Below are 21,331 nucleotides of genomic sequence, written 5' to 3'. Positions count from 1 at the left end.
CTTTTCCAGCTCATCAAAGCTGATTTACGAGCTGAAGAAACCAAAGCATTGCTCCAGTCACATGTCTCTCTCCTCTAACAGAGCATCTGTTGTAAGAGCAGATAAACGGACAACATGACTCACCACAAGCCAATAGAACGATCCCCTCGGTGCCGAAAAACACATCACACCACACCCATCATCTACTACTGCAGTCATCCATCAGAGTTTACAACTCGCCAGACAAACACCTCTCATATTTAGTCCTCCTGTGAGTGACCTTTTATTAGACAGATCCATTGTTTCGTGCTTTTTGAGACTGTTAATCCTAATTCAAGACAAATCACACAGGTAATCTGGCATCCATCACAGGATCTTACCCCACTTAATACCCCATTGCTTCTGTCCTGTCAGGACAAACAACACATTTGGCACAGTAGACCATACATCTTAACTATCTTCCTCATATTTGATAACTATATTAAGCAGATTCGATTTAGGGACAGTCATCTAGTTATGGTTTATGAATAACTCCCTGTGCTGAAGTTGCTGGTTCTGCCGTTCGTCAAATTTATCATGTCTCAGCAGACAACAGTTGAATGATGGTTTCATATAGGGTCATTGTCAGACAGGGGGACACAACCAGGAGGATGTCCCTTGGGGTTAGCTGAACCATAGTTTGAAAACAAACTTTTTAAGGTAGATTAAATGTACAAGATAAAAGAAATAAAGACAATTCTGTCATTGATTACTCACTGTCATGTCTTCCCAAATCTGTAATCTGACTTTCATTCATCTTCATTCATGTTTTAATAAAATCTGAGCGATTTCTGTTTCTCCATTGACAGCTACGCAACTACCACTTCAAAAAGTTCATAAAAAGATTGTAAAACTAATCCATATCTTTCAAGCAGTTTAGTCTGAAGAGATTGAATTTAGTTTTGGTAAAAGGATCAAGGATCAAGCATGTTCACTTGATGTGCAAGAACCAATGAGGTTCATTCTCGTGTTACGCAGCACGTTTTATTATTTTGAATAATAACAATGTTATTTTTTTTAAATACTCTCTATTTTAAAGTATCTTTGCAGTAGCAATATGACCATTATTATATGTACAGTCATATTGAATGGAGGGGAAAAACAGGTTTTCCATCTTTTTGTTTAGCTGATCACATGCCTGATTTTATAAGGCGGTTCCCCTTGCAGTCCAGCATCCTTCAACACACGAGGGCGCCATTTTCTGACTTTCTTCAAGTTGTCAAACTCAGCTAAGCATGACAAAATCATCCCGCAGACAAAGTAAAATCTATTTAAACAAAAGCATACCTAAAAAAAAACATTACGACTGCAGTAATTCTGCAATGACTACGTGCTGCGCTAAATCTAAATATGATTCAGTGCAAAGCCTCAGACGTACTGAGCAGGATGTTTTATAGTCAAAAAAGTGCAATCTCTACCCATCTGTGATGAGCACATAATGGATGGAAACAGAAGAACACACACATCGATCCACACACTCCCTCTTAATTAATTTCTATCAGTCTTAATCAGGGCGATGCACTGCTTTTATCCCCTCTTCACCGTGAATTATACCCCCCTCCGCTCTGTCCATTATTTATCCGGCGACACATTTGCTCTAAGTAGGTTGAATAGATCCTGCATAAAATAGCTTCAGCTCTCAACACCGAGCCTCTTGATGCATCTGAAGGGGCCTCGCTCATAATTGTGCAAATTTTTATTTTTTCATGCGCCTTGGGATTTTCTCTGCGGTGAGATGAATAAAAGGTCATTATTCAATTATTGAACACAAGACGAGCGCCGCAATGATCAGCGGTTATCCACGGATGCTGACAACTGGGCTCATTCTGTCCTTACACTTCCCCCCAGTCCTGCATGATGACCTTTGACCCCTCACCGCCACATATCCCGGGCACGCTTTCAGCACCGCAGGGTCCTTTTCAAAGCCTACCTTTTTGTCTGAGTCTTCACTGTACCCCCTACCTCTCGTGCAATACATTTCACTGTCAAAGAGATTGATCTAGCTTCTGTGCGCTCTGCTAATGGGGCTCAGCTGGCGTCCGAGAGGAAGAATGGACACAGGAAGTGGAAAACAGCACGAATGGGGAAGAAGAAATAAAGGGTGCCATCCAGATCTAGACATGTCTGTACAGCCCTGGAAATCTGCTGTATGAGGGCGGAGCAGCTCGCAGACAGATATGTAGGCCAATCTTTCTGCTCAAGTGCTTGTGAGGAAAAGGGCATCTGGGACTTGGGGAATTCTCCTGAAAGACCGTAACAAATCATCCCACCACCCCCTTCTCCATCCCCTCAACCCTTTTTTCCCCGTTTTATAGCTCCATCCCCTCTAAAGTGCGTGACTATTCAGCACCGTCACCCTGTCTGGGCAACTGTTGCTAAGAAGGAGGTGCGCTGCCTCAGGAAGCAGGTCAAGTGTATCTGATGGAATGGGCTAAAGATGCATTATTAAAAAGAGCGCTGAGCACTGTGAATATTCAGCAGGTGTTGCTTTCTCGCACACAAACACATCAAATAGTCTAGGGTGCATGGGTTATGTGAGGTCTAGCTGATTCTAATGCAGGAAGTGCTCAAAGCTTACAGGCACAGGTACGTCATCGTAGAAACTCCAAGCCAGGGCCCAGCGCATGGTCCGGCCTTGGCAGAACTCGGTGTGTGTTACTTTGGGAACCTGTGAAAGAACAAAAGATGATGAGGAGCTCAGCAATGGGGATTCAAACTCAAAATAGGCAGATAATCTTACAAAAAACATCAAGAAAAGTCTGGTTAATGTTAGAAAAAAACTAAAAAAACTAAAAAAAAATTGTGTAAACTAAAGAAAGGTTCATTTTTAGGGGTGCACATATTCATTATAATAAGCGCATTTCTGTATTCTAATAACTGTAAAGTGAAATAATCTCATTTATCTCCACAATTGTAGATTTTGCAGATATCTGGAGGAAGGGGATTAAATATGCTTGATTTTCAAGGATGCAAACTGTCCCAATGCAATAAAAGAGAGATAGGACTGACAGGAAAATGACTTGGGGAAAGATTATGTAGAAGCGTGTATGTGCCGAGTCTATGACCGACACCAGACCCTCCCAGAAGTCTTAAATACAGCATCATAGACCCAGACCTGCCATTCACACAGTGGAGAGTGTGTTTTAACACAGATATCCAGAAGTCCAACTGCTCTTCAGTAAAAAAAAACACCATCTGAGTCTGACCTTTGCAGCCAAAGGGCATTTACACAAACAACAGATAATAGCAGAGAAAAAGGAGAGGGGAAAGTGAGAGGGTGAACGAGAATGAGAGAAAGAACCTCATTAGCATATTAATTACAGCCACAGTGGAGAGAGGAGGAAGCGGGCCGTCTCCTGGACATCGGCCAGGAGCACAATGACTTTAATGAGGGGTGACAGGACTCTGACACCGTCAGATGAATCAAACGACACTTCAGGTCTGAGTCGAGCAGACTGACTGACACCAGACTAATAACCTGTGAGCAGGACGAAAGCCTTTCATTCACAGATATCACAGCTTTCTGACTGTACAGAGTCAGACACAGGTGGGGGTAATCGAGAGGAGCTGGAGGGGTGATGCGAGAGCTAATGATGTCTAATGAACCAATGAAATCTACTCCATTAGCGCTCCCTGTCGTGGTACGTTTATATGCCACGCTATTGAAACTCATTAAGATCAATTAACCTGAAGTCTAGGGGAAACGCCCTCTCATTTATCTATAAAGACCCTAGAGGAAAATTGTAATACATTTGAACAGGATGCACAATATATTAGAATCATAGAAGTTATCATCAGTCAATAAGACAGATTTTTTTAATTTATTGGTATCTGTCGATATTGAATATTTAATTGTGCATGCTCATTTCCCATATTTTTCCATTTAGATTAGCTTTGCCATCATCTACCACTCACTTGAATATAATCAATAATTTAAATAGAAAATATAATTTATTAATAGATATATTTTTAGCAAATATAAAAAATTCATACTAGCATTACATTTACTGGTGGCATTTAAAATGATTGAATTTACGTATTTTTCATTTATTTACACAAAATAGTTTAGAATTTTAAACTGGCCATTTATCAGTTATCATACATAAAATTTTAATTTTAATATCAATAAATTTATAAATAATATACGCAAAACAGTATGGAACTTTAATATTGGCCATTTATCAGACGTTTAATTTTAATATCAGTCCTTTCTGATTTTTTTTTCCAGCATTGCACTGACTAGAGCCCAAAGTGGTCTAAGAAAAACTTACCCCTTGTTTCCGCAGCTCAACTTTCAAAGGTGCCAGGCTACACTTCTTTCCCAGCATGCAACTGTACCACCTGTAGACAAAAAAAAAGGAGTAGTGAAACCACCAGCCTGGAGACCTGATCCATGGGAGCACATCAAATAAACCACAGGACTCAGAGCCGTAGGTTGAATATGGGCTCGCTCTGTGGGAACGGTCAGTTGGGCTACTCTTTATAGTTTTAAGATATGAGGCTCAATGTTTAATTAAAAACCCCTTTTTGACAGGGAGCTTTGATGTTGCGCACGAGACAAAAATCAATGCATATCCACCATTATAAAAAAAGATGAGGCTTCATCAGACAGTGCCCACAGAGAATAGGAGGATAACACGGTCTATGCATGATTGGTACTCAAATCTTACATTTTTTTTTTTTTTTAGCTCATTTGCTTTCTAAATTGACAGAATCTTGCTTTTAAATACTGAAGAATAGCTTAAAGGTCAACATGAAGACATTTTATATCTGTGAGTTAAAACATGATAATTAATGAGTAAATGTAGGGCAAGATTTTATTTTATTCTTCAGGAATAAATTGGGTTGCGGAAAGTGGGTGTTACATATCAGAATATATCCAGATGTAAACACACATTTGTTCATTATAGAGGACAGACAGATGGTACCCATTTTAATGAGTATTTGTGGGCAGAACACGGTGGCTGAAGGTCAAGTTCACTTTCAAGTGCATTGTAATGGTAACATTTCTTCATCAAATCCATCGTTATTTCTATAAGTGCCCTAACTTTTATGACATTACCGACAATATACTTTATTTCATCCATTACTGAATGCATTTTTAAAATGATTAATGTGTAAAATATATTCAATAAATCTATTCCATTTTGATCATTCTTTTATATATATATATATATATATACACATGCAATATACATGCAGCTTCATGTATGCTGAATGTATAATTTAAAAACTATATTTACAATTTTAAATTATTATACATATTATACATATTTTTCATGGAATTTATACAATGTAAAAAAGTAATGGCATGTGCTTTTAAAACCACTAACACTTGAGGCTTTTTCCCAAAGAATAAGGCAGAAAATATATTTTATAATTTCTACTGTAATAAGAGTTATGTCAAGTAGCATGGCAATCTTCGTGTAATTTATTGTCATGAAAATACAGTCTCTGAATTTAAATCGAGACATTCATATTGGCCCATGAAAACCTTTAAGTAAACCTACTAGACCGTAAAAAGAATTTACATTTAATTAAAAGCTCAAAACGTTTGAGTAACATTAGCATATTAAGCTGACGTCTCTGAAAAGTCAAATAGTTTCAAAGGTGGAACAAGTTACAATTACAGACAACATTTTTTCTTAAGAAAACGCTCGGATGAATTGTGCACTAAAGACCTGAAAAAAGTACACAGGAGCAAATCGAACTCCATGCTGACTTCACCACCTCACCTTCACCAACAGTCGTGTAAAGACTCTACAGCTTTTGTTGGGTGGTGGTTTTGGTTTATCAAGGAGCAAGAATGAGGGAGCATAGATGAACACACATTACACTGCATATGGAGCCTCAGGGGCCTGACAATTGTTTCATTTTGTGTAATGAAATATTAAAGAGCCCTAATATCCACACATGTTCTCCAAACTGGAGTGGAAGGAGGATGTGTGGCACCCCGGCACATGGCACGCTCCGTTAATAATGGGGTACTAAAGCATCTATCAGGGCTTGAAAAGGGGCTGTTTACTCATTTTCTTTAGTTATCAGGCCCTGAGGAGGAAGTAGTAACAATTACAATTTCAATAGCACAGATTGTTTGGCATTAGGAAAAATCTGAGTTGTATTTAGGATGTAAGCGAGACAGGAGGGGCTGGAGCAAGACTGGCAGTAATTACAGATCTGAGGGGCTGGAGAGGAAGAAGCATCTCAGAGGGCCAATCAGAACGCCTGGATGGCTCTACGGGCACCTGCTGACGCACACACACACACACCGCTTTTATGAAAGTCTGCTTGCATAGTCTGAACCCATGAGAGAGGGAGCTGGTAACAGCGAGATGAAATAGAGCCCGGCTTTCCCTGCGGTCACCAGTCTATTCACAACACACGCAGAAGATGCATAAAACACACTAATGTTTAAAACTACATGTGATATATTTCACTGTTATGCAAACAGTGAAAATTAAAAGATACCATTCAACTTTTCTACACACACACACACACACAATCACGTTCCTCAGCTCATGACATGGTTAATCAGGCCTAATGTAGGTTGCTCTACCGCTCCTCCGCCTCACTCCAGCGCTCCACTGACAGTCCTGGCACGAGGAGGCTCGTCGTCTGTCCCAGTCACATACACAGCTGCTCCCATCGGGTGGCCCGGATACCGCCTCGGGTAATTATTTACTTTCCCTGTCAATTAATTACACAAACTCTGTATGACAGAGCCATCCCAGGATCCATCTGCCCTACCCCTTTCATCACCCCTTCCCCTCTTTGGCTCTCTCTTACACCTCGTCTGCAGACCCGGACACACGTGGCTGTTTATTCCCTTCTCATTACGCTCCTCACAGCCCCTCATGTGTTGTCATTGGTGCCAAACTGATATATCAGTTGATCTTTGGCCATTATGAGAAGTAATCGAAGACCATTTTCGATGATAAACAATGGATCAACATAGGATGATATTTTTAAATAAAATTTTTTCTTTTTCTTTGTTTAGCACATTGAATTGGTTCGATGTATGAATTGTACTATATAAAATAATTTGCTTGCTTGCTGTCACATTAAGAAAGTACTCCTAATGTCATATTCTCAGTGGACACCTGTCCACAGAATCTGTATCTTCCATTCTAACCTGTCCACTACCATGGGCAACACCAAAAGCTGTCAAACATCATGGACCTAGATTGTAGACCTGCACAAGGCTGGAATGGGCTACAAGACCATCAGCAAGAAGCTTGATGAGGAGGAGACTTTTGTTGGTGTGGTGTTATTCAAAAATGGAAGAAATACAAAATGAAAAATCAATCGCCCTCGGTCTGTAGCTCCATGCAAGATCTTGCCTCATGGGGTACGGATGATCATGAGAAAGGCGAGGGATCAGCCCAGAACTACACAAGAGGAGCCTCAAGGCAGGTGGGACCACAGTCACCAAGCAAATCATTGGTACGCCGCAATGGATTGAAATCCTGCAACACCCACAAGGTCCCCCTGCTCAAGAAGGAACATGTACAGGCCCATCTGAAGTTTGCCAATGAACATATAATGATTCAGAGACGGCTTGGGAGGAAGTGCTGTGGTCAGACGAGACCAAAATTGAGCTCTTATGCCTGGTTCAGATTACACGATTTTAGCCCGATTTTGGCACGATCCGTTTGACGTAGGGTGTCGTGGGGATTCGTAAACGACAACGGGCGTCGGGACGCAAGATTCGATTGTATCATCTCGTATAGTGTGTCATAGTGGGTGACAACCTACGTCGCGTCTGCGATGCTTCACAACATCACGACAAAAAGACTAGCATGTTTAATTTTTTTAACGGTCGTCGATGTCGTCCGAATCTCGAATCTGACACAGTGACTATCGTAACAGGCAAAAAAAATCGTGTAATCTGAACCAGGCATTAGGCATGGTAAATGGTCTGCATTTATAAAACGCTTTCATAGACCTAATGGCCACCAAAGCGCTTTACATTTTTGCCTCACATTCACCCAATCATACACTCATTCATAGACCGACGGCGGTGTCAGCCATACAAGGCGCCATCCAGGTCGTCCTAAGCAGCTGGGGTTAGGTGTCTTGCTCATGGACACCTCGACACTTGGTCAGGTGGAACCAAGGATTGAACCACCAACCTTTTTAGTTTGTATACAATCTACAAGAACCACTGAGCCACTGCCGCATCAACTCAACTCGCCGTGTTTGGAGGGAGAGAAATGCTGACTATGACCCCGAGAGCACCATCCCTAAAATCAAACATGGGGGTGAAAACATTATGCTCTGCAACTGTTTTTCTGGTAAGCGTACAGGAAAACTTGGGGCCATGTACCGTCAAATCTTGGATGAGAACCTCCTTCCTTCAGCCAGAACACTGAAGATGGGTCTTCCAGCATGACAATGACCCAAAACATGCCGCCAAGGCAACAAAGAAGAAGAAAAAGCAGCACATTAAAGTCTTGAAGTGGCCTAGCCAGTCTCCAGACCGTAATCCTATTGAAAATCTGTGGAGGGAGCTGAAACTTTGAGTTGCCAAGCGACAGCCAAGAAACCTGAAGGATTCCCTCCTGAGATGTGTGCAAACCTGATGACCAACTACAAGAAACGTCTCACCTCTGTGCTTGCCAATAAAGGCGGTTTTGCTTGGGTATCAAATACTTATTTCCCTTACTGAAATGCAAATTTATTTATAACCTTTATACAACGTGCTTTTCTTTTCTTCAGATTTTGTGGTTGATATTCTGTCTCTATCCATTAAAATAAACCTACCATAAAAATCAGCAGGAGATCAAATAATAAATTCCCCCATTGAGTTTATATATAGCCGTTTTAACTATACTTTTTATTTTGGGTGGTCCTTATTGTGATTGTGTGTGTGTGTGTGACCTAAGTCTCTTCTTTAGTTGCAGACTGTCATGGATGATCCTTTTCACAAACTCCAGCTCTCCACCCTCTGCCATGATCTCAGTGACACCCCCTGTGTTGATGGAGCTGGGCGGAGGTCTGCGGGAGTTTCTCGAATTCACTCCCTGACGGAGATGACAGAAAAGAGGGGAAGAAACGGAGGACTGAATGGATAACAGCTATTGTCTTGTGCACAAAGAGATAGATACTGCTGCAAGGGGGTAATGTCTGCTGAAACACTGGAGCTGAATGTACCTTTGCTTCTAACTGATTGGCAAAGAAAGGAGGATTGCACATGCAGAAATCGTAGACAATGGATTCTTCCTTTAGCGCATCCATCAGCAGAGTCTTTTGGGGCACCTTTACCACTGCAACACACACATTTATGCGGTTCAGTGGGTTAAATTACATATAAAACTGTCAAGCTCTCTCACTACATCACACACAAACCATACCTACCTTTAATGAGCTCTGCCATGTGGTTTTGCTCAACGTTCTTCTTCGCATAATTAAAGCAGATGTCATCCACTTCTGTGGCGAGGAAGAACCAGCCATTCATTGTGGCTCCCAACAGGGGGTAAATACAGGAAGCACCAGTACCTGCACACAGCCAAAACCCATCATATCACAGGCTTCAATACAAATGAAATATGATCTGCCTGAATCTTTACGTAAACATATTTTTCATTTGGTGACGACACTTCAAATCGAAAGTGCGATTAAAAAAATGTGAATACTTTTATTGCATCAAAACTGAGCACAGAATGAGGGAGGAGTCATTAACAGGAATTATTCACTGTGCAACATATTAGCTGATTAAATTTGTCATCTAGGAAAGGAGAAATCAGATGTAATATTAATACCTTAAGGATTAAGGATTAAGAACTGCATTTCCAGATGTTGATAAAAAAAAAAGTAATAAAAAAAGAAATAAAATGATTAAAAAAGCCAATATAATAAATAAAAAATAGAAAAAAATATTATTAAATAAAAAATTCAGTACAACAAAACCTGAATAAACACCTGAACCATTTACATGAACATAATTCATTATAATGAGTGAGCTCTACTAGAAATGTGCTTTGTTGCATGCCATATTTTTGTAATTTTCGCTGCAAAACATCTGGAATTAAACGAAAAGTACAATAGCAATTCCAAATGAAATTGTTACACAAACATAATTTTACTACTAAACATTAGGACTCTCAAGCATTAGTATGATAATATGAAGTGCAAGCAACTGCCTGACAGAGTGACTTATGAATATAATGCAGTTAGACTAAGGCAGGACAGCTATATCCATCCATTATCCAGTCAGCAGGGCTTTAAATGGACTGAAATTTAGCAGAACTGAACAAAGATGAGACCCATAAGGTCGGAATAAAATAGATTTCGGGTTATTTATCATGTGTGTGACACTAACACCACTAATCTCATCCCACAGTTGACAAAGGTCTTCCATCTGCAATCTAACCCAATCAGCAGAGCCACAACTATGTCACTCACACAACGGCCTGACACAACGGCCAAAGACATCCATCTGAATGTGTATGGATGCAACACCAATGCTTTTAAGGAGAGAAAATAAAGACAACTTTTCAGAGACTTTTTTTCATAAATAACTGAAAACAGTAAACTAAAAGGTTGCATGCTAATAATCACAGCTCTGCCGCAAATACTGTCCAAACTAAAAAATGTATATATGCTAATGAATTATGAATATTGACAGACGATTTTAATACATAAGATATTTGTATATATTTGTACAATTATTATATTATTGTTTTTATTTTATTACACACACACATACACAAATATGTATATATATATTAATTATTTCTAGAAATATTTAAGTTTTAATATATATTATATTTCATCTCTCAACAATTGTGTCCCATCTATACTGAAAACAGTAAACATGGACAGTTGCTAAAGTATTTAGAGAGACAGGACAGAGAGGATGGATGTGATGATGGTAATAAAGTGGAATATTTTAATCCAGAGGATCTGGTGGCATGCGACTGCCAGCACTGTCTTACTCTTCTCCAGCCTGTGTGTGTGTAAACCAATAAGCAGCACCTGCCAAACCCCGTTCCACCAGCCTGCGGGACCGCAAAGAGCTTTAACAGGATAACACCAGTGAGTCTGAGCTGGCATACCAATGTCGATGCCCCTCCGTGGGTTCCCCTGTCCCCCAATCAGGTCCTCCACCCAGTGGATGTAGTTAAGGCGGAGCGGCACAGTGGGGATGAGCCGTTCCAGAGGGATCTCGATGGTTAGGCCAAAATCTTCTTTCAGCAGGGTACATGTGAGAGCCCGAACAGCCTCCGGGTCTTTAAAGTTGAGCCTGTGGGAGGGATGAGGTTTAGTGGGGGGTAATAGACAAAAAAGTACAGGGAGGGGTCAGCTAATAGCCATTCTTAAAAACACACCACAGCCTCTTCTCAATTCATTAGTGCTGAATGAAACCATGCAGAGAAACACAATGAAGCACCAGATGCAGTTGGTTTGAAAAAATGTATTAACTCTTTCCCAGTCATTGAAGCAATTTTGTTGCGCGCAATGTTTTCACCGTCATGCGGTTGGGGGTGCTATTACGCAGCTTCTGAAAGAGAACAATCTCTGAATCCAAAAATAAAAGTGAAGCAGCAGCAGAAACAAGTGATAGAAGCATTGCTTATGCATATGTAAGCTAACAGCATGTAAATCAAATCTGCCTAACGTTACTGAAATGTTGACCCAGGAAAAGGTATAGGACTGAGCTTTGAGGGTGTTGATGGACACAATCTACTCAATCTATATCATTCTCAATCCAATCTGGACATAGTCTTTGAAAAAAATGCAATTTTATCAGCTTTTTTGTTTAAAATGTTTTTTTTTTTTTATGAAACTTACCCACATTCAAGTGTTGATAAAAATAATACATGAAGCTAGAAAAAAAATCTCTCTCTCTCTCTCTCTCTCTCTATATATATATATATATATATTTTTTTTTTTAAAAGCAGAGGCTCTGTTCTTTTAATATACTGTATGTTCAGATTCAACAAAATATTCTGGAGGCCATGAACGTTTTGTGAAATTTTTCAAAAATGCTGTCACCACATGAAATAAAAATTTGTGTTAACATAATATATGTGGGTGCTCTGTGTATAATTATTTAATATATATATATATATATATATATATATATATAAATACACACAAATGCTTGTATATATTTTATAAGAAATATTTTCATGTATATAATTTATATAGATTTCTATATAATTTATATTTTATATAAATATAAATATTTTATATATAAATAATATTTTTTTCTTAAATATACATGTGTGTGTATTTATATATATACAAAATAATTATACACAGTGCACCCCCATATATTATGTTGTTAACACAAACTTTTATTTTGGATGCGATTAATCGCGATTAATCATTTGAGAGCCCTAACATATATATATATATATATATAATGTGCAAATCTGCAAAAATAAAATACAAATAAATGCAGAGTATTTTATGTGCAGAGCATTTTATGTTTTGTGACAGCCCTTGCCTTCATCTTACAAATGGTTGTCGAATCAAAACTGCTACAAAATGCACTTAATATTTTGAGGTAAATTGATGTGTAGAGCAAAATGCACTATTTTGGAATCATCAACAAAACAAAAAACTATTGGATTTCATTCTGCAAATATGATGTAATCATCACCAAGATTAGTCCTATTCACTCTAAATTCTTAATGTACATCTTAAAGCATTCAGAGGTGGTAATGTCACGTTTCTGCGGTTATAAAAGCGAGGAGTGTGAGAGGTGTAATTAGGGTGCTTTCATACACTCACACCTCTATAGATGTAATTAAACGCTCCATGCAGCAGTCCATGTCTGACACATCTGAAGGGAAGCAAGATGTGCATGTTAGTCCTGCGTGGCTATGATGCTGTGGAACAAAGCCATGGAGTGTGAAATGCTATTTTGCAGAGCCTTTAAAAACACCTGCACCCCACCCTAAGCTTTAGAGCTCTCATCACAAAAGGGCTATGTGACATTAAGGAGAGAATTCTTTAAGTAATTGCTGTCCTGGGCTTAAAGAGATGTGAAAGCATTATAAAATTAGAAAAAGTACTTTAGCCCAAAACAGCCTGATGATTGTGATATTACATTTGATGTAAATATGTTAAAGGAACACTCCGACTTTTTGGAACTTTAGCCTATTCACCTTACCCCCCAGAGTTAGATAAGTCCATACATACCTTTTTCATCTCCGTGCGTGCTATAAGTCTGTTTGACGCACCCACCGCTAGCCTAGCTTAGCACAAAGACTGGATGTGAATGGTTGCAGCTTTCATACTAATCCAAATGAGTGACAAAATAACGCAAACGTTTTCCTATTTACATGTTGTGGTTTGTATAGTCACAGAGTGTGCAAATATCAAGGCCATATGAGACACAGACATCTTTTGACCGTATAAATACTATATTTTCTGAAGGGGAAGCACTGCTACTTGGGCAGAGTGATAACAATCACCTGAGACGCACCGTGACGAGGAGCAGAGAGTTCGCTTCGCTCAGCGTTGGAATAAAGAGTCAGCAATTACTAACGTTAGATAGAAAAGCAAAGTTTATCATGGGTGTTTGCTTTATTGTATGAGCTGTGACAATAAACACGGGAGACCAGGTAATACAGTACCATGTTTCATTGATTTCCAACCAAAAACGCACCCAGATTTATAAATATCACATGAATAAATAATTATTATTACAGGAATCAATATATTTTAAATGCAATTTATTAGCTGAACCAAATGTATTCAACAGTAAATACATTTGCCTATATAATATACAGTATTGCATTACTATAGGATAGAATAAGGGGAAAGTAATAGCACAAATTGTTTTTGCACAATGAACTCACAGCCTATCGTACCCTTTTGCACGCTCAAGTTCGTTATTTCCATGGTTATTTCAAATTTAGGCTACTAGGCGCGCCGCGCGCAGGGTGCAAGTTCAACGCGGTAAACGCACTCGTTTTTTTTTCCCAAGCGCGTCCGCACCGCATTAAGATAAAAACATATTCATACCCTAATCATATAATAGTGTCACTAACGTTACATTAGATCTGGCTAAAGGCACTGTTACAGTAGGTCATCTAAAAACATAACGGAACACTTACCTCAGCCGCAGGTGATCCACTTGTCCTGTCTGTGCTATCGATGGGATGGCCGTATCCTTCAGCACATTATGGTCCGTGTGGCAAATTCCATTTTTTCAAAATAGTCGTCCTCATTGAAATGTACCGAGCAAACATAATGTCCCTTGATAATCTTAGGTGTGTTTGGATAAATATCCAGAGTAAGTTAGCCATTTCTTCATCCAGTCAGCGTTTTTAGTTGGAATTCTGTGAAACATGTATTACCTCCCCTGTTTACAGTCGCAGCTATTTACAATAGAGCGAAAACCCATGACTCTAAACTACGCTTTTACTATTTATAAATTGCTGACTCTATTACCCAAACACCGAGCGAACTCTCCGCTCCTCACCACAGCGTGTCTCCGGTGATGCGGTTATTACGCCGTCAAAGTAGCAGTGCTTCGCCTTCAGAGAATAGTTCCCAGGTTTTATACGGTTAAAAGATGTCTGTGTCTCATTTGACTTTGTTATTTGTACATTATGTGACTATACAAATCACAACATGTAAATAGGAAAACGTTTGCGTTATTTTGCCACTCATTTGGATCAGTATGAAAGCTGCAACCAGTCACATCGAGTCTTTGTGCTAAGCTAGGCTAGCGGTGGGTGCGTCAAACAGACCTATAGCACGCACGGAGATGAAAAAGGTATGTATGGACTTATCTAACTCTGGGGGATAAGGTGAATAGGCTAAAGTCCCAAAAAGTCGGAGTGTTCCTTTAAAGATGGAAATGTCAATGCACAAGAAAAAAAAAGATGCAAATCTTTTTGGCTACTCATTGGGAAATATAGCTGATTGCTGGTAGGCCAGAGGAAGAAAGCAGTCAAGTTTTATGAAATGGTTAGACTCTGGCTTTAGTTTGGGAAGACAGAGCAATTTCGTTTTATTGTTGGTTAAATATAATTGATAAAAAAAAGAAGATAATTGATATGACAATCAGGTTTAAAGCTTATAAGATATGTGGGACAACCTAAAACCACTGACAGTGGAAATAAAATCAACAACCATTATTGATCCTATTAAAGGATATGACTAGAATGCATACACAAATATAATGGTGTCCAAATTCTAAAACTACCAGATTATGAGAATTATATATACATTATATATATAGAAAAAAATATACATTAGAAAAAATGAGTTAATGACTTAAATTGACTTGAAATCAATGAGACCAGAAACCGTCTGGTTACTGATATTCTTCCATATCAGAAAATCGGCTGAATGGATTCGAAAACGGTAAAACTCAACTGTTTAACTTGGCTATTTCCAAAAAAAAGTGGAGTATCCCTTTAAGGAACATCAGAGGACCACAGTCTTTTACATTGCAAGAATCATTTATTCAAACAAAATGAGACCACAACACAAGAGAAGAAACATTTGTCATGTGAAAAATCCAATATCTTTATAATTTATTAACACATTAGCCCTAATTAATCCAGTTTTTTCAATCCAGCCTATTAATCTTGAAAATTTGACCTTGGGAATTAAATATGAATATGGATGTCGTAGAAGGTTTCCATGGCTACCACTTAACAGGATTAACTACCTTCATGAAGCACAAATGTCGACAGTAAATTAAACAAAGGCTCTGTAAAGAATCAGGTGTGGACTTTACAAAGAGGGCCAGGCAGATATGGTAAAATCGCACAGTGTGTAAATGATCCGGTGTAACTGTGGCTGACCTTGCATCCGTCAGATCATAATCAGTGTGCAGAGGACGAGGCAGTGAGCGCCGTTAACCCGCCCTCTATTTTTAGCCTCCATGTGAATCGCTCGGCGCACTGGACGAACACCAAGTGCCGCAGCCCAGCCGTCTCCACAGTAACTGCTATAGCGCATGTGAGGAGCTCACCCGCCCCGCAGAGGAGTGTGTGTTAGTAGAGCACAGGCAGTATGGATGTGTGTTAGTGTGTGAGAGGACAGCGATGCTGACGTGAGTTGGGTGTGTATATGGGCATATCGGCTAAAGGATGAGAAACTCAGACACTGCAACCCTCTGACTCAAGGACACAGACTGGAATAAACGATAAAAAACATACTGTAAAGGATGGTTTATCAAGAATATGATGTGTCTGAATATCACAAAAAAATTTAATAATAACAAATATTGCAGTCACGCTTAAGGCGGCTAACCAAAAATTACACAAACACTTACTACTATGTTGGGGTTGCAATTTATGTGAAATCTGCTAACTAATCATACTAACCTAACAGCGCAGCATGGGTCGACCCGTCAGCACCATCATCAGCAACACAAGGTCACCTCTACAGCTCCATTAAACCACGTTTCAATACCCTGAACTCAAATGCTTCCAAAGCCGACCATTAGCAAACAAAGCATAGATGCTGAAAACAATCCACGGCTTTTTGTTGCATTCTGTAAGAACAAAGAATATAGCTGTGCTGTTTTAATAAGATAATGAAGAGCTGAGTGGTCTTATGAGGATTGGCGTTCAACCAACTGTCAGGTTTTCTTTGGTTTTGTCAGCACCTCAAATCTCCAGTCGACCAGGATCTCGTTTCAACTTAACACGGCAGTAAACACAAGCATGATGAATATCCTGGGGACGTTCACCTCTAAGATTTGAGATTACAAGAGAACGGTTTCTGAAATTTTGAAAGTAGAAACTAAAAGTAGGGATGCACCGATATGAACATTTTGGCTGATACTGATAACAATATTTTTTTATATTTGAAAGATGATAACCGATATATCGGTCAATAAATCGAAATCCAATTTTTTTAAAATAATTTTTGGAAGCCTGATTGCAAAAACAAAAGTCTCACAATTAAAATCCGTTCCCTAACACAATTATAATGTTCTCATTATAATTTCATGTAGCCGATATGACAGCACATTTTGCACTTAACTATATTTTCCTTTTTGATTCCAATCATATTTCAAGCAATTAAGATCAATCATGTTGAACAGTGCGCATCTTAAGTGTCTCAGGTGTCAAGTGTTGAAGGAAATAATTCATTATTTATCAGCTTTAATATATCAGCAAAAATGTATTATCGGGCCGATAATAACGATAACATAAAAATGAACAAATATCGGCCGATACCGATATGGTGGCCGATATATCGTGCATCCCTAACTAAAAGCCAAACTGCAGTCACATAATTTAAAATAAATCATTATTTATTCAGACCTTCATGTCAAACCTGTATGACTCTTTCTTCTGTGGAAAACAAAAGATAATTTGAAGAATGTCTAAGCTGCATTTTTCCAAATGAAAGTGAATGGTGACCATGGGCTGTCAAACTCCAAAAAGCCCTTAAGAGCATCATAAAAGTGGTCCATGCAATTTATGAACTGTATTCAAAATCTTGAAGACATGCAATATTGTTGTATAATGATGAATAGAAATCTTACTTAACAACCGTGGTCACCATTAACTTTCACTGTATAGAAAAGAGCAGTTTGGACATTCTGCTAAATTTCTCCTTTTGCGTTCCACAGAAGAAAGTTATACAGGTCTGTAATTACATGAGGATGAGTAAATGATGACAGAATTTACATTTTTGGCTGCTCTATTCCCAACACAAGCTGATGGCTAATGCTGGCATGTGTCAGAAACTGACACCCCAACAAGGAGAGCGTGAGTTCAAATTTAGGATTAGCCCTGTCGCAGGGAGCAGAGAGGATGAGCCATGCGAGACGCCCCCCTCCATGTCCCCGCATCTCATTTGTAAGCGAGCTGAGGCTGAACCCCACAATTACGCCCAACATTTCAGCAGAGGGCCCTCACCAAGGACAGCCCTCCGCTGCATCAATAATGCAATTCACTGTCTGCCAGGGTGCAGAGATTAATGCTACTTTTACTGCAGATAGAAGCTACTGAAAGATCACACACAGACTTCTTTTCACTGCAGAATTAAATTAAAGGGATAGTTTCTCCCAAAATTAATATTCTGTCATGTTTTACTCACCCTCACGCAATTATAAACCTCTTTTCTCTTTTTTTTTAACATAAAAATTGAATTCATCTTAAAAGTGGTCCATATAATTTGTGCACTACATTGTTGTTCATCAGTTAATCTTTGCTGCAGCTATCAAGCCAAATATCAGACAGGGAGGATGTCGATAACAGCAAACGTAACATGACATCAAACTCGCGCCTAAGCGAAAATCTGCATTGCACTTCATAGAGATGTATTATTTTAATAACTTGTTTATTTTTAAAAAGCTGTATTTAGCAAAGATGCATGCTTTATTTTAAATAAATGGCTCTTTTGAATTTACGATTTATTAAAGAATACAGAAAAGATATTAAGCAGCACAAATGTTTGATAAGATTTTTTCTTGAGCACCAAATAGGCATATCAGAATGATTTGAGAAGGACCATGTGACACTGAAGACTGGAGTAATGATGCTGAAAATCCATCACAGGAATAAATGACACTTTATAATATATTAAAATAGAAAATTATTGGTCAATACTGATCACATAAAAAAAATTAATGCGGCCTTGGTGAGCACAAGAGACATGTTTCAAAAACATCTTACTGACGCCAAACATTTCAACAATATAGGTTTGGAACAACATGAGGGTTGTGAACGACAGAATTCCTGGTTTGGGTTTCATATTTCCTTTAATTTTTAATGCTCCCCAGTTCTTTCCAGGTTGTTCACGAGCCTCTGGTTCATGCCTTCTAATCCAATCTCTCTCTGGATGACATCTGCGCCCCAAATCTTTCCTCTCCTTTTATATCTTTCTCCTCCAGTGGCAGCAGAGGAAAAATGATGGGGAAAGGATTCCTTGTCGTACCCATATCCCTCTTAGTGAGTGTCTATTTCCAGATTAACCCTATCCTCAAAAAAATGTGGCATAAGAGACTTAGGAAAGAAATGGAAGGAAGCTTATCTAACCAGCAATGTCTGGAGTCTGGAATGACGAAAAGGAGAAGCTGATGATAATAAACTTAATATTTTGGCACAACCCACGTCTTAAGACTAAGTTGCGATGCTAACTTGTGAAGTTTTGGTTAAATACCAGATCAGTTTTTAGCAAATCTCTAAGCATACCACAAGAATATTATCTAATATTCTACGATGACTATTCCTGCAATACTGTGCACATCATGCAAATTTTCTGTATTTTATACTTTTCTGACTATCACTTAATTCAAGATGTGCAAAGAAAAAAAAACGGCATAAAATACTATCTCACAGAACGAAATGCGTTTGACTTGACCTTGTACCGCCAACATGTTGAATCAGCCAGAGATAGTAACTCGTGCCTCATTATTTAAGACTGTCAAAAGTTATATTTGTAGAAAAAACATCAGCTACTGAATTAAAATGCAATCTGATGCAATTACACAAAATTAGCAATGCACTTAATTAGCAAAGCAAAGCACTTAATGCTTTAAGTTTCCCTGCAGTCAACAAATCTTAAATGACAGATCGTTTCGCAAGACAAAGACCCAATTCCTCAGCTGAGAATATGCAGTAGAGCCCTTTGAAGCTGCATTGAAACAGCAATTTGGACCTTTAACCCGTTGGTCCCTGTTGGAAGTCCACTATATGGAGAAAAATCCTGGAATGTTTTCCTCAAAAACCTTCATTTTAAAAGTTTTTTTGCATGTGAAATGAATTTCTTCAAGCCTTAACATAGCTTGAATGTAACTTAATTTAGTACCCGCGAATTTACGAATTTAGTAATTTCCATTTTAGTGGAAATTTTGGTTTAATTCAGTCATATATATAATATCAAGTCTATAGGGATGCTGTGTCCATTTCTTTTACTGTAAGAGTCCAGTGAAGAAAGCATTTGAATTTGTTATGAATTCATACAGAAGCAATAACATCGCTGCGAAATCTAGTGAGAATTTCTACATTATGAACTGTAGATCTCTATTACTGGTTGTAATATTACTCTATTACTCTATTACTATTACTCAAACAGCGCTGACATGGAAACCAAGAGAAACACTGTTCCATGAATGAACAAACAGTTACTAGTTAAAGGTTTTTTATAAGTCCACAAATCAGCAACATTCACCATAGATTTAATGTAGTAACACTAACTGTAACCATGGAAGTTTGGCAGGAATAGTAAAATGCATCACACATCTTTTTCCACCACTTCAAAACTCAAATATTTAAATTTATATTTAAATTATTTTTTAATGTGATGACCAAAACATTATTTGTTCAGTCTTCAAAGATTACCCCCATTAATAAAATTAAAAGTTTCAAGATGTAGGAAAGGTCTCAGTATTTAAAAAAAAAAAAAAAATACATTAATTTTTTTCCTCTTTATATCTTCCTTATTGCCTCTCCCAAATATGTATTGTTTAATATCATTTTGCTTTTTAATTGTTATTTCAACATTATAAATAAAATTGCTGCCCTCAAATTTTAATCTGGAGCCTTGCAAACTTAAAATAAAACTGAAATAAAATAAACCCTTCATAACTACTTTATGTTTATAAGGAGCAGTTTTTGTTTTATGTGCTGCTAAGAAGACACCCCAAAAGATGGGTTAAGTGTCCCTCCATCATTGTTCAAAGTAAAATAAGGTCATACCTTATTATGTTAGTTTTAATAAATAAATTAAAAATTAAAAATCAAGGAAATTTCTCTGGCATTTCTTACTTTTTGCTGTATTGAAAACGTACCGAACAGTGTCACCACTGTATCGTATCGAACCGACATTTTGTAAACCGTTACTCTCCTAATATATGTATATATATATACATGGTGTCTGATACAAACTGAATTAAAGATGCAATGTGATTCAATTAAACAGCCCATGTTCAAAAATAGCACTGTTTAAATTTTAATTTTATAGCATGTGATATTAATTGTATTATCCAAATGTCAATTATTTAAATAATGCATTTTATATCACATTCTATAAAATTTGTAACCAATATGCAATGTATACTGCACAGTGGTTATTAAGCTAGCACAGCTGTCAGAGCATAATCAGAGAGAGAAAGTGAAAAAGAGAAAGTGTGTGTGTGTTAAACAGAGATGAGGAGCATGTGGTCCAGGGAGGACACTGTTTGATGGTAACTGTGCTGTAACATACACCTGCTGCAGACGGCAGGAGGATTTACAGTTTTATATTTTAGGAAAAAAAAAAACATGCAAATGTGTCAAACTAACACCTGCTGCAGAATTAATTTACATTTAAACAATTGTCGTTTCCTCCTGTTGACAATGAGATTGTCAGACCAAACATGCATAAACATGAGCCGTAA

General features: G+C 38.2%; 1 protein-coding gene across 1 annotated transcript in view; it reads right to left on the bottom strand.

Annotated features, from left to right (window-relative positions):
- Positions 1 to 21,331, bottom strand: part of mettl16 (methyltransferase 16, N6-methyladenosine) — a 30,102-nt gene that overhangs the window by 2,117 nt on the left and 6,654 nt on the right. The window contains exons 3-8 of the mRNA XM_039671056.2: positions 11,076 to 11,263; positions 9,376 to 9,516; positions 9,172 to 9,284; positions 8,899 to 9,041; positions 4,290 to 4,359; positions 2,597 to 2,686 (exon numbers count right to left, since the gene is read on the bottom strand). Of these exons, the coding sequence (XP_039526990.2) occupies positions 2,597 to 2,686; positions 4,290 to 4,359; positions 8,899 to 9,041; positions 9,172 to 9,284; positions 9,376 to 9,516; positions 11,076 to 11,263 (745 nt within the window). The remainder of the gene's footprint in view (positions 1 to 2,596; positions 2,687 to 4,289; positions 4,360 to 8,898; positions 9,042 to 9,171; positions 9,285 to 9,375; positions 9,517 to 11,075; positions 11,264 to 21,331) is intronic.

The sequence above is a fragment of the Pimephales promelas genome, chromosome 16 (assembly GCF_988280905.1).
Source record: "Pimephales promelas chromosome 16, fPimPro1.hap1.1, whole genome shotgun sequence".
Classification (NCBI taxonomy): Eukaryota; Metazoa; Chordata; class Actinopteri; order Cypriniformes; family Leuciscidae; genus Pimephales; species Pimephales promelas.
This window is presented reverse-complemented; position numbering and strand designations above follow the sequence as displayed.